This window comes from Solanum pennellii, chromosome 12 (genome assembly GCF_001406875.1).
Source record: "Solanum pennellii chromosome 12, SPENNV200".
Taxonomy (NCBI): Eukaryota; Viridiplantae; Streptophyta; class Magnoliopsida; order Solanales; family Solanaceae; genus Solanum; species Solanum pennellii.
This window is the reverse complement of record NC_028648.1, coordinates 82,924,789-82,939,189: the sequence shown is the minus strand read 5'-3', so window position 1 is coordinate 82,939,189 and position 14,401 is coordinate 82,924,789. Positions and strand designations below refer to the sequence as shown.

At 33.0% G+C, this 14,401-nt stretch overlaps 2 protein-coding genes across 3 annotated transcripts; both read right to left on the bottom strand.

The window, feature by feature from the left end:
• Positions 1-2,766: 2,766 nt before the first annotated feature.
• Positions 2,767-6,231, bottom strand: LOC107005190 (probable anion transporter 5). Of its 2 annotated transcripts, none has more exons than XM_015203715.2 (2): positions 5,986-6,231; positions 2,767-4,569 (listed from the first exon to the last, which is right to left on the bottom strand). In XM_015203715.2, exon 2 carries the CDS (start codon positions 4,475-4,477, stop codon positions 3,149-3,151), a length of 1,329 nt encoding a protein of 442 aa, XP_015059201.1. In that variant the 5' UTR covers positions 4,478-4,569; positions 5,986-6,231; the 3' UTR covers positions 2,767-3,148. The 2 variants fall into 2 exon arrangements, with proteins under 2 accessions (XP_015059201.1, XP_027769524.1); XM_027913723.1 differs by having other exon boundaries at positions 2,767-4,562.
• A 451-nt stretch (positions 6,232-6,682) lies between these two features.
• LOC107007236 lies at positions 6,683-12,136 on the bottom strand. Its single transcript, XM_015205764.2, has 12 exons — positions 11,363-12,136; positions 10,341-10,543; positions 10,057-10,254; positions 9,449-9,520; positions 9,165-9,260; positions 9,013-9,092; positions 8,819-8,894; positions 8,380-8,590; positions 8,109-8,305; positions 7,856-7,964; positions 7,633-7,722; positions 6,683-7,540 (listed from the first exon to the last, which is right to left on the bottom strand). The coding sequence occupies exons 1-12, from the start codon at positions 11,880-11,882 to the stop codon at positions 6,795-6,797; spliced, it is 2,598 nt and encodes an 865-aa protein (XP_015061250.1). The 5' UTR covers positions 11,883-12,136; the 3' UTR covers positions 6,683-6,794.
• Between the last annotated feature and the right edge of the window lie 2,265 nt (positions 12,137-14,401).

Genomic DNA, 14,401 nt, shown 5'->3' with positions numbered 1-14,401 from the left:
CAAAATTTTAGTAATTTTCTCTATTCGATGAACGGAAATTCTCTTTAAGATATTCACTCAATCGAGTGTATATTTCAAAAAGAATCACACAATTATATCTTTTTATCTTGAATTTTTAAAATGATATTTATTTTAAAACAATAAATACATATTTACATATAAAAATTATATAATATATATAATCAAAATTATTAAATCAAACTTTTTGATATCGTATCACGTCGTATATATAAAATTTCTATAATATTTTTTAAAAATTAAAAAATTATTAAACCAAACTTTTCGATATCGTACCATCTTATATGCCCACCCCTGATTGTTGTCCTTCGTAACATATTTAAGACATTAATACCTTGTAGGGAGCTGGACTTTTGCTTTTAAATTAATTTTTTTTTTAAAAGAAAGTTTGACTATTTAACCCAACATTTTGGAGGTTAGGAACTAAATGCTTCATTAATAATTGTGACCTAATTCTTTACTTACCCTCAAAACTTATTATAGAGTTCGAAATCGAAATAGATTAAGAGAAAAAACATATTTAGACGACATATTTGACTTATAAATTAAGCATTGAGATCGATCGAAATTAATCAATCAATTAAAAGAAGTTGATAAAAAGTTTATTTTAACTCTATATTTTATCATGCATTTGTCATTAATAGCGAATACTGAAGTAGGAGAGTCATTTTAATTTTTTTAAAACAAAAAAACTTCGATATTATCACCAAGAAGCAACGACTACCAATTTTTCAATTCCAGCACAAATATCATGAATTTTATTATATCGATAATTAAAGCTAAACAAAGAAAAATTATAATGATATACATGTAGAGTATATACGTTGAAATTAATAAATATATTAGTCAAATTAATAGCTGTATTTTTTGTTTTGTTAGGAGATAATTTTTGAATCCTTATGTAACACAATACTTACAATCTCACCATTTTCAAAGTCCACTTTGTATATTCAGGGGTCGTTTTACTGGAATCCGTGATTTTCTTAGTTTTTTTTGTGTGCAACACCCATGATTATTTGGTGATTTTGTTATTTTAGCAGCAACCACTACAGACCCAAGAAACGATTCTTTTATGAAAAATTAAAGAACATCGAACTAAACTATGACTCGTAAAATAGGTAGATAAAACGTTAATGGATCGACTTAAAAAAAGAAAAAGGTAAAGAAAAACTAGTAGCAAGGAGACATTAAAGTACGTTATGTGAAGTCCATATCAATGTTACAGTCCAAAAATTAAATAACAGAATTAGGAGTAATATCTATTTCTTGTGAAGAAGATCTTTATATGGTTCATATATATTTTTGACGTTTCACAAAAAGCTGACCATATCACTTTCGTATTTAACGAAAATGCTAGCTTTTAAAATAAAAAATATCTTTTAGAAAATAAATTACAAACCACCACATGTTTCACCTGAACCTAATGGAAAAATAAATACATCTTTCATTTTCATAGGTTCAAATTCTTGCGGAGATAGAAATATTAGGTGATTCATTCGATTTGTCTAAATTTTAGTAGATAGAGTTAGCTAATATTTACATTGATAAGATGTAGCAGTATGTTTTTAGAATGTTTTCATCGTTTATTGCTGGTATTATTGTACATATTTATATTGGTTGAGTCAAAATTCTAATAGAATGGCTAGGAATTAAAGAGACAAATCACATTATAAAATGGAAAAATTACATAAATTGATATATTTTAATAAATAATTACTGATTTTAGCAATACTTTTTATTTATTACCATTTATAGCAATCATATGTTAAATTTATCATATGTATTAAAAGTGAATTATGTATGTAATATATATGAATTATAATTATTTTTTAAATATATTATGTTTGTTTGGTAAAAATTTGACACATTGTATTATAAGTGAATTAAAATGTGTAATAAATAAATTATTTATTATTAAAATTTGTATTATATATGAATAAAGAATTGTTCTTTGTAATATGAATTAAAATTGTATTATAAATGAATTAAAAGTGATCAAGTGAAAAAGAAATATTATTGCTATAAATGGTAAATATTTTGTTATTATAGTATATTTATGTAAGTTTCCCTTATAAAATGTGCCAAAAACCAATAATGCAAAGATCTTTCAACTTTTGGAATTTATCCCCACCAAATCTATTTTGCTTTACAATAATAGCAACAGTTAAGAGAGTTTACACTGTAGCCACATTATAATGGGCTTTATAAATCAAATTATGGGATGCCCTCAAGAAATTACACTTGCAGACATAGCTATTCTTTAGACCATAGTCTAATATTTTCTCATAAAACTCTCATTCATGCTTAAAATGAATCTTTTAGACCGTAATCTAAAAGGTTAATTTGTTGCAAGAGAAACAAAAATGCATAATACGTAGATAGAGATATCTTACTTGGTCTGAATGCTCCAATTTTGAGGATGCACATCTATACGCATCAACTCATCATTCACTGTGTCAATTGAACACTCCAACTTATAAGAATAGTGTCCATGAGACACAGTGGGGACGAGTTGTGTGTGCATTCTCAAATTTGTAGTGTTTAATGCCATTTGAGACCAAGTTAGGGTGTCTATACTTGTATTATTGTCAAATCCCAAGGGCCCAATCATATCAAATGACGAAGAAAAGAAATATGCAGTGTAATTCCACAAGTTGGAATCTAAGGAGTGGAGAATGTACACAGACCTTACCTCTGCATCGTGGAAGGCAAGAAGGAATATTACACTTGCAAAGTAAAGAACAAGAGTTAAGTGTCAAAACAGGAGCTCAATTCATCAACTAGTGATACAAATTTAGATATTACAGTTCACCAACACCAAAAATGGAAGTATGTGAGCATTTTATTTTCCCTATGATACATGAGCTACTTCTGAAATTTGCATTGAAATAGGATGAACATTACATTTATTAATAACAGCTTAGCCAAGAACAACATCTCGAAAATACTGAAGAATCATCGATTAAGCTACAAATGTATGCAGATAGAACCATCTGAGAACTCAGGTTAAAAATGTAAGAATGACGACCTTCAAATTTGAACTGCAAATCCTAGACTATGTATACTTCCTCATTGAACTGCTTCTTCCAAGAATAAGAAAGATAAAACAACGATATACCTGCACAAAACCTTAATCGAAAATTCTCTCCCCTGTTGATAGTACTAGAAATACAAAAGAACTGAAAATGCAGAGCAGCCCCGGAATGAAGAATACTGATGTCCAGCTTTCTGGACTGGTAAGATCCAACTGGGCATCTTTAGCAGCTTCAAGTAGTCGACCAGTGAGATCAACTCCAACGATGCCAGCTAGTGTACCAGCTGTATTTGAAACTCCCATAATAATTCCAGCATATCTTGGAGCAATATCCATGTGATTAACTGCAAAACCTGCTCTTCCTAACGCTAAGAAACCAAGAGCCACGGAGGAACAGAACAGAGCCCCACCAGGTGTTCTAAAGTAAGGAAGAGCCATCAATGCAAGAGAAGCTACGATGAAACCCACTGTGTTTAAAAGTTTTCTGGTTTTAGTTATAGACAAGATTCTCCTTGTGACAAAGTGATCTGCTATTACTCCGCCAATATTTGAGAATATAAACATGTTTAAGTAGGGCATCATCTTGGAAGAGCCCATTTCTTGAAGGCTGATCTGGAGACCCAATTCAAAGTATGTCGGAAGCCAGTTCATGAGCACGTAAAGTGCATAATGAAAAGTGAAATTATTCACAACAATTGCCCAAACTGGTAAGCTTGTGACAATTCGTTTCCATGGGATTGTTGGAGTTTTGGTGGGATGAACTCCATTCTCTGCTTTCAACTTTGAACTCCCTCTGAGCGGCAGCAGGGTTTCCCCAAAGCCCGACGCAGTAGCTTTTGGATGCTCAGAACGAGGTGGATCAGCCGCATAACTGAACCAGAGTAGAGACCACATTGCTCCTAAAGCTGCTTCAGCAAGAAATACAGATTGTGGACCCCTATACTTTACCAGACTAGGAAGCATAAGCATTCCCATTGCTGCACCCAAGTACATTCCGGAAGTTGTAAAGGAAACAGATCTTGATCTTTCATGCGGCGGTACCCACTGTGCAAGGACAGTGTGGATGGACGGAAAAATGAAACCTTGGGCCACACCAACGAGCAAACGGGCTATTACCAGGACAATTGTTCGGTTCGGGTCAAGTGGTACAAAAGCACATGTCAAAGACCATAAGAGAAAAGAAAGGAGGAGGACACGCCGTCCACCAATCTTTTGAGCTGCCCAACCACCAGGTACTTGTGAGCATGCATATCCATAGTAAAAGGTCGACAAAATCACACCTTTGCTACTCTGATTTACTCCTGCAGCATCAGCAGCAGTAGTATACGCAATAGAGAAGCCCACCCGCTCTATATAGCAGACAGAAGTGCAGATGAACATCAAAAATACAATTAAATAGCGCCTTGGAAATCGACTGCTGCCCATTATATGCTAGTTTGTAAATGCAAGCCATACACTAGATGACTTGAATTTCTGTTGAGTAATCCACTAAACTGTGATGTTTAGCAGGCTTGAAACTAATTGACAGAAAGAAAGAGTCAGATCAAAACATCTCATTTTAGTAAAATTTAACCATATAGATATCAAACATTTGTAGTAAATCAGGCAAAAGCAACTCAAAGAGATTCCAAACAGGGGAATACTGAAAACAAGGGAGAAAAGCAAGGAAGGTAGGGAAAATGCAACTGAAAACAAATGGTATAACTCAGATGTTGCATTTCAACTCAATAATATCACATCAAAGAAACAACTTTTACTGCAAAGTTTTAGACTTTCAAATCCAAGAATCTAAGACAACATTGTTCAGATGTATGTTGCTCGGACTCTTCAAAAACGTTGTTGCACACATATCAGATCCTCCAAAAATGCACTACTTTTGGAGGATACGAAATGCACCTATTAACATTTTTGATGAAAGCAACATAGGTTTCAGATATTACAAACAGTTGCGAGGGTTCTGAATGATGCAAATTATTTTAAGAAGTAGCCTTTATCTGAAGATTCAGAGGTTTACGAATTCCTCAAATAACTAATGGACAGGACCAGATTTAATCACTTTCTAGAAGGATGTCAGAGAATTGGCTGTCGCAAGAATATAACTACCACAGAGAGTCCTAAAATTCATTTAACCCTATCCTTAGCATTGTCGGAGACTGCTTTAACATATCTCCAACAATAAGTTTCTCCAAGTTTTTGATTGTCCAACTCACAACTTCAAACCCTTCTTTTTTTTTTCTAAAGCAAGTAAGACTTTTCATATGGTTTGAGCACCGAAAATTGTACTGCTGTTAAAACATTACAATGAAGCTCATATTTGCAGCGCGTAAATAAAATCTACCAGTTATCCTTTATTATACATCTCCACCAAATGAACGCATATAGTGGAATTACTTAAATATTAAAACTTTGAAATCCGGATAGAAGTAGCTTTGTCCTTGAAAACACCTCAAATTTCTTTCCCTCGTATAGTCCAAAATACACAAGAAGAATCTTACCCCATTCCCATTTCCAGCATCTCACTCTGGGGCTTACATCTAACTCAACTCCAAAATTCAGCTCATTTGAAACACCATATTCCTTCAACTAATGTGGTACGACGCTCTAACATCAATCTGACCCCCACCCGATTCCCATTTCCAGCATCATGTGAGAAGCAGGAAATTATTTTTTTGTTGTCAAAATATCAATCAATTCCGCTATATAAATCCAGTTTTAAAACAACAAATAGAAGTTATTAAACAAGAATGACAAAGATTCGCATCTTTACTACCAACCTCTCAATAGGTCAACGAAAAGTCCCCCCAAAACCTTAAAATCTATGAAAAAGAAACCCCATTTATCAAATTAAACAGAAATTCACAATACCCACAAGCTCAACACACAAAAAGATCACTTCAAAAATGTATAAAGCACCATCAAGCTTAAAATTTTACCACAAATCAGAAGAAACTTGACACTGGGTATTTGCAAGAACACGAACACTTCACTGAAGATCAACAAATCACTGTCACTTCCATGGCCAAAATAATTATTGTTAATTCAAACAGCATTGTGAACAGAGGGCTTTTCTAGATGAAGAAGAGACTGGGGAAGGTTCGTTTGGGTGTGGGGTGGGGCGTGGGGGGGCTAAGTCGTAGGTTCCCAGAGTTGACAAAAATCCTTACTTGAGAGGTTTGCGAGTGCAGTACTCTATTTTTTTATTTTTTACAAATTTATTATAGTTTTATCGTATGATAATAATTTTTTTTAATTAATTAACGATATTATCGTTTGATTTAATTATTTTTTGTTATTTTATTGAACTAAAAATGTCTTTTCATTTCACATATTTATGCTTTGTGATATCATGTTACTTGATAGAGTACAAAAACAAACTAGATCAAAATTTTATCATGAAAGTCGAGACAAATCGTTACATTTTACGAGTAGCATTCTTGATTTAAAGTATTTGAAGTTTCGTACATATATTTATTGTCATATTTGACCTTGCTAAACACTATGTATATTGAGTATATGCATTAGCCTACGAGCAATTTAATCAATCAACTACGTCTCAATAATCAACTACGTCTCAATTTCATTTAGATACTCGATACTCTTTTGTTAGGATAAATTAAGGATTCTATAATATTCGAGATTCGTCAAATCTCATATCTCTAAATCAAGAGATTAGACAAGTAAACAACAATTTTCATGATTGTAGGCAAATATATGAATTTATTATTGTGATCTGCAACATTCTCTATGACTGGACGTTGAAATACACAGTATAAGATTCATCTCTAAAGCTAAGCAATGGTGACAAAATGAAGTTTCTCTTTGCCCCTTTCGCCACGAAACTGATAGGATGATACTCACTAATGCCATCTCCCAATTCAAAACTTGATGCTTGTTTGAATCCAGCATCTGAGGACTTCGAATTGCAGCTAAGCTTGACAGTGGAACTTGATTTGTAGTCCACACTGCTATAGATGAAACACCCTTTCTCTGCTTCAGACTCGAGAGAAACTGTATTGTCCTTCCCGTCCAATCCAGCTGTCAAACGGAATAAGGAACCACCATCGTCTGAGGAGGCTGCAATCCCGAGGCTTTGTTCTTGTCCTTGATGAGAAATGAACATTCCAGGGAGATCAAAGAGCTCTAACATGACTCGTTTTCCTATGATATCTTTATGTTGTGAAGGCTTGACAGATGATTTGTCGAGTGAAATGAGTCTGAATGTACCGCTAACTGCAGCATCTGTTCCAGCTTCAGGGTACTTCTCCATTTGAATGGACTGATTAGAGTTTGTCAGAACGAATGTTGAGTTACCAGATTCTTGCATCAGAGATATCAAATCAGAATTATAGTCAGCTGGCACGGGAGTGATCAAGTCCGAAAGAGCAGTGGTTGATTTTGTTTCGATGTCCCAATCACCACTTGAATGACCAGCAAGAAGGTATGGACCATAAAGAATTGCCTGAACGGATGCATACTCAGGACGGTCATCTGAAGCATCACACAAGAATTTTATTTACAGATGACACATTTCTCCACACGAAAAAACTGATAAGAGTACTAGAAACACATAGAAGAAGTACCTTGTATGGCCTCAGTTCGAAGAATCATGGGTAGCTCGAGAGTGATTTTGTCTCCATGACCCCAAGTTTTGGTTATAGCCAGGAAATTACCTGCATCAATGAGTAGAAACGAAACACCTTAAAACTCTTTCTTTAAGTTTATCAATTATATAAAGACCATAACTAGGCGGAGAAAATGATTTGATGATAATAAAGAGGCATCAGATGAAAGAAAATGTCACACCTGGTGTTGGTAGAGACAAGTCCTTTCCATTTAAGGTTGCCTTTGCACCACTTGAGTGTGTCCAGCTCGGTATTCTCAAGTTCAACGTAGACACTGCACCACTTGAATGCTGAAAGAAACATACAGAATATAATCTACTGATCGTTCAAAAGACAATACTCAAGGTAAGTTGTCCTACATGCTATTTGATCAGCCGGATGAAAATGAAATTCGGCAATAATTTGAAGATAAACATGACAGAATGAACACGTACCCCATTTGTAGATATTGTAATTGTCACTCTGAGGCGATTATCCCATGAAACAGCAGGCTCGATTTTCTGACTCACCAAGACCTGTCCAGATTTCCAATCAAGAGAGCTAGGTATATACTGGATAATGTAAAGCCCTGGAGAATTCCCTTTCTCTTCGAAATATATAGAATCTCCCAACTTGGAGAATGATTCAATTCCTTTAAAGGAAACAAAATATTAAAATCATTACAGGTTACGAATTTTAAAGGTAAACTCAGAGTCAGATAATCACCTGTCCCATAACAGCACCAAAAGGAATTGAACTGTGTTCCCCAATTGTGGTAGCTCCGAGCCTTGGATTTGCCACGACCAAGTGGAAGCATATATATCATAACTCCAGGATCTGTTCCCCTTTGGATGCCGAGTACACCATTTGTTAACGCACGTTCATAGTAATCAGCATATGCCACTTCTTTGGTCCATCTGAACAAGTGTCGGGAAACCTACAGATAAATCAAATTAAACAAAAACACTTACATCACTTGGTTCTTCACCTATCAACAAATAAACTGCAATAGCACTCTTTCTCATTTCACTGAGAAAGGAAGCTATGAAAGTTTTCATTTTTTAAGAGACATGACCCTCCATGATTTATTAAAACACGTTTTTTCTCTTCCGCTAGATAGAGAGAGCATAATACAAAAACAAAGGCACAAAATCTTATAACACACCTTAAGCATGTTATAGGTCGTACAAGATTCCTCATTCTCAGTTTGTAGTGTGCTTGCCAACCGCTTTGGATCAGACCTGATAAGGATCAAATGTCAAAGAGGAGCTAATTTTGTGCATATTAGAAGTATAGTTAATCAAACACGGAACAAAACTGATGCATCAATTAAGTTGAATTTCTTGGATTGGCTCTTACCAAAACTCACTGACTGATGTCCCACCAGTTGCATAGCTGTGTGAAGAATTGACGATATCCATAAAGTATGTCCCGATTTCCTGTCAAACAAAGTTCAATAACTTAAGAAGATCAAACTTACTGACAAACAACTTGAAAAACAAGTCATTTACCTTGTATAGGGGATCCCCAGTAATTTCATAACGCATTTGAGATCCAACAACAATTGGGATGTGAGTATTGGCATGAAAACCTGATATATCATCAGCCTGTTGTAATAAAAGATATTAGGAAATGGGACAGAAACAGATACTCTCCTCAAGACGAGACATTTAAGTACTCTTTCTTTGATATGTTGATTATTATAACACATCCAGTTGAGTTTTACAGAATGGTAATTAGGATAACCACTAAAACACCATTTTAATTAGGATTCGTGGAGAAGTGTGATTTACACCTTTAAAGCTAAGAGTCCTAGAAAGCATGGTTTGTCAAAAAGATGAGCCAGCAGTAAATGCTTTGAATTTCCCTGCAAAACCAATAAAAGGAAGTGTTTAGTCAGGATAATTGTTTTGTATACATATATTCGCTTTGTAAGATTCTCTGTATCAAAGAAAATCGGACATAGACGGAAATATGTAGTCTTTATCATTGGTCCGATAGGCATTACATTTGACACACAAGTGCAGAATCCAACAACAACAACGTATCCAGTGTATCCCACAAAATGGGATTTGGGGAGGGTAGATGTACGCAGACCTTACCCCCTACCGCAGAGGTAGAGAGACTGTTTCCGATAGACTCCCAGATCAAGGAAAAACAGTCCAAAGCAGTTCGGAAAAAGAAGTAACGGGACACAAGGCGCAGAATACAAAAAAATGCAAATGTAAAGAAGAACAAATATACAATTGTATCTAATTCAAGTCCAATTGAGAATTCCAAAAAAGAAATCAGTTCAAGTGTGCTCATTTGTGACATCGACATCAACTGGAACAAAAATTATACAACAGAAACTAGAAAGATTAAAAAAATTGTAAGGAAGTTCATTTGACATAATATACGTACCGTTACACTGTATAACTTATAAAGAACATCATTCATGCCACCAGTTTCTTCATTCAAGGATAGCCAGTGTCGTTCAATGGTATACTTTGTTATCACATTTTGCACTCGATTATAGAAGTACTCGGCCATCCATGTAGTCATTTTCAAAGCTTGATCATTACCAGCTACCATATACTGGTCCAAGAGACCAGCCAATATCTGTAAAATCCAACGAAATAAGCCGCTTATTCAAGAACAAAAACAGATGGAGATACGAGATTTTTTAACAAGTTAGCTTACTTCACCTTGTGAATTGTGTAGTATGGTGCCCATACTGGTTTTATAGCTTCAAAGCGGTCAAAAAGCTCAGATGGAAAAGCGGATAGATATCCCGAGCCCATTGTCTCCTGACAGGCAGAAAGCGCAGAAACAACAGCAGACATTTTCTGTTTGAGGCTGTCGTTGTGTGTGCTAGCCCACATAAATGCTGAGGCACTAAGGTAATGACCTTTTCAAGTTACAGCTAATGTCAATAAATAAATAAATCATACACGAATACGAGCACGTATAATTGAATGAAGTACAAATGCCAAAAACTTATCTTAAATGGTCGGAAAGTAAACATACTGAGAAGCAACAAGTAAAGGGAAACCAATTTAACATGCTACTGTATTCTGGTCATTAGTTCAGTATTAGAAATTGATACAGCAACTACGCCTCAGGCCCAAACAAGTTGGATATGAATTTCCACTTCTTCGTTTAAGCTCATGATAAGTGCTAGACATTCCTACACCTTTCCTTGATGGTCCGTCCCAAAAAGAGCGTCTCTTTCTATGTTCAGTATTCCAACATTCTACGAGGCAAGTTTAAGACCACAAGATTTAAAGGACTATACACATCTTTAAATCACAAGATTCAAAAGTCTCCAATTTCTTAAACTCCGTGCCAGGCAAACTAAGACACTTAAATTGGAACCAAGGGAGTAAAAGATTCTAGCAAGCCATTCTATAGAATCATATTTTCAGGACATCAACAGAAACTAGTCGCAATACATTGGTCTTAAACGAGTACAAAGGAGGACTGCAGGGGAAGCAATTTAACAAACATTTGGTAAATATTGATTAAGCCATATTTCAATATGCGCTTTTCAATTCCAAGTTGCTCAATAAAACTGTAGTTTTTTCAGGCAAAACAGAAGTCATACATGGCAATGAACTCTACAAGAACAACAAGTAATGAGTACATCACAAGTGACCATACGTCAAATTAACCCTGAACAATAATTACTCAAAAAATACAGAAAGGTGTAAAAGAAAACAGAACTCACCTACAAAATGACCGCGAAGCTCAACACCCGGAGCCTCCCAGCCTCCATATGGATTACCTGGAGTCTCCAAACCAGCAGTTTTCCTAAAACTCCATACCAAGCTATCAACATCCAACATCAACAAATACTCCAAATTAGTCTGTTGAGCTATTCCATGCATTGAATTTGGTTCTAATCTCACATCATGAAGTGAGACTTCATTCAACAAACCATCAATCCCTTTAACACCACCAGAATTCTTAATCTTTCTATACATCATCACCCAATCAAACTCCTCTTCCTCCCTCAACATCTTCCTAGGATGCAAATTACTCCAAGCCGAATCATCGGTAGGAGTCAAATGATAATGAGAAAACATCTCTTGTCTCCAAGATTCATTCTTTGAAGATAACAACTCATATCTTAGACCATGTGATGATAATTGAGTAGGAACATTAGTACACTCCTTACTCAAAACACCCCCACATAACATAGCAAAAAACACCACACCCCACACTTTCAAGAACTCTAAAGATTTCATCTTTATCAAAAAAATGAACCAAAAAAGTTGTAAACTTTCAAGAAAAGCTCAAATTTCAATAAAAATTGTACCTTTAATCAACAAAAGTCTTCATTTTGATCAAAACAATGAACCCCACAAGCTCATTCAAACCTCAAAATTCATAAAGATTGTACCTTTAAAGAACATTAGAACAAAAAAAAAATCAATCTTTATTTATTTTTTTAGAATAATAAGAGAGCAAAACCAAACCCCACCAATTTATAGCAATCAATGAATAAAGAATGTTGACAATTGAACCAACTAAATACCAGAGTCCCGTGAAAGGCAAGAATTGGTTTTTATTGCATATAACAAAAATAATCAACAAACTATAGATATTTTTTTGTCACTAGTGAAAGCAAGAGAGAGCAGAAAAAACCAAGAAAATTAAACCCCATTACAGAAATGAGCAAAATAAAACAATAAGAAACATTAAAATCAAAATTATTAGACTCTAAAACTGAACTTTCACAAATAAAATGTTTTTGGAGCTTAAACAATAAGACAAAAAAAGGAATGGAGTTTAAGCTAAGACATATTAAAGATTAGACATTGATGGGTAAAATTATATAATATACAAAATCATAGGGTCAGTAAAATATAGATATTGACTGAAGAGAATCATGGATGAGTTGTTGGAGTTAATTTAGGTACTGGTGCCAAGATTTTCTAACAAATTTGAACATCAAATAATGTCTTAATTTGACTGTATTACTAAATTTGAGGCAAATAAAGAAAAGAGTTATTAATATTGTAACTTAATTTTTACAGAAAATAATTATTGATGATGCAACTTAATTTTTTACTCAGTATGAAATTTCAGGCAAATAAAGACAATACTAGTTATTAATATTATGATCTTACATTTAAGTGGTTATATCTTCTTAAATTTGCTAGATAGTCCCTCTGAACTGTTTTAGTCATATCTCTATTTATTATTTTTGACTAATTAAAACATTAATTTCTTTTAAATAAATATTTTCTCTTTAATTCATGTTCAATAAATAAAAAGAAAGTTAAAATGATGTCTTTCCTTCATACTTTATATATATACATCAATAGAAAATTTCAAAGTATATTTTCTCGCAGATAAAAAAAGATCATTCAATCGAATATTATTTTTTATATTTTCTTATCATTAAAAAAGAGATAATCTAATTTTTGTTTTTTCAAAAAAGAAAATCAATAAGAGGAAAAAAAAAGATAGGAGATTGAAAATGAAAATCTGGTATAGAATCTATCATTCATCACAATATTTATACTCAAAATATGAAACTAAGTCACTTAAAAGCAAGGTATAATTATCTTTGATGTAACATTAGACTCCATGATTCAACTAAATTAAATATTTTTTTATACTAAATACAAATATTAGCTAAAACTTTAATAAATAGTAAAGCTTAGCTCATAATTGCAATATTATCCTATAGTAAAAATATATTGATTGAACACATTAAAATAACAACAATTAGTACATCAATATCTCTCTATATACTTTGCTATGATATCTTTTTACATTAACATCAATAATCAATCATAAAAATATTTATGTGATTGATAGTAAAACAGATATGATAATTAGAAATTGGTTGAAGGCTTTAGAAAAACTACTACATCTGCCTATACACAAGTGGAAGAAACTTGTTATAGAACACATATTATACTCTTTTAAATTTTCTAATAAATCGATGTTGAATATTTTGATATTGCAAAAAATGTCTCAACTCAGAAATATATTTTTCATTTATTTATTTTACTTTTATATATATATATATTTTTAGTCTTGGAGAGATGTGGGTGGGTGGGAACTTTTGGCATTATTTTTATTCTTTTATGTTATCTTGTGATTTGTGAATTGGACTAAAGTCATCACCCGTGAATTTCATATTCCAATTTCGAGGCAACCCCCTAAAAAAAAAAGGATAAAGTTCTTAAACGTGAGTTATTTTTATAAAAAAAATAAACTCTAAAATAAAAATATATATTATAACGAGAAAATTTGATTTTAAGTCCAGAAGTAAATTAGATTTCTTCCTTCCAAATTTCATGTTTTATTGAACACAAAATTTAAGTAAAAAATAAAAATAAAATTTATCTAAGATAGTATAGATCCTAATTATTAGTGTATTTATGAATCATTTTATAAAAAAATAAAAAGATAATTAATTTCTTATATACTAAATATTGAAAGATATTAGTACAATATTATTTTGTGTCACCAAAGGTCAGCTATCTTGCTTGAAGAGATTGACAAAGAAAACAATATTTCTTAAAAAGAGAAGTAATCTTTTAATCATTAAATTTTATAAATTTTAAAATAATATAACAAATGCAGACAAATTTGATCCCCGAAGATCTTTTTAATTAACATGTTTTTTCTTAGTAAGTTAATAATGTAATAAATTAAGTAAGTAAAAAAATAAAAACGGAAGGAGACTTTTAAGTTGTTTTTATTGAGATTTGAAAAGATTTTTAAGAATATTATAACTCCTGCAAAA

Coding starts and splice junctions, on each gene's coding strand:
- LOC107007236 (XM_015205764.2), bottom strand. CDS start 11,882: ATGAAATCTTTAGAGTTCTTGAAAGTGTGGGGTGTGGTGTTTTTTGCT. Junction 9,261..9,448: donor TAGGACTCTTAGCTTTAAAG/GTGTAAATCACA, acceptor TTATTACAACAG/GCTGATGATATATCAGGTTT. Junction 8,895..9,012: donor ACATCAGTCAGTGAGTTTTG/GTAAGAGCCAAT, acceptor GATCCTTATCAG/GTCTGATCCAAAGCGGTTGG.
- LOC107005190 (XM_015203715.2), bottom strand. CDS start 4,477: ATGGGCAGCAGTCGATTTCCAAGGCGCTATTTAATTGTATTTTTGATG.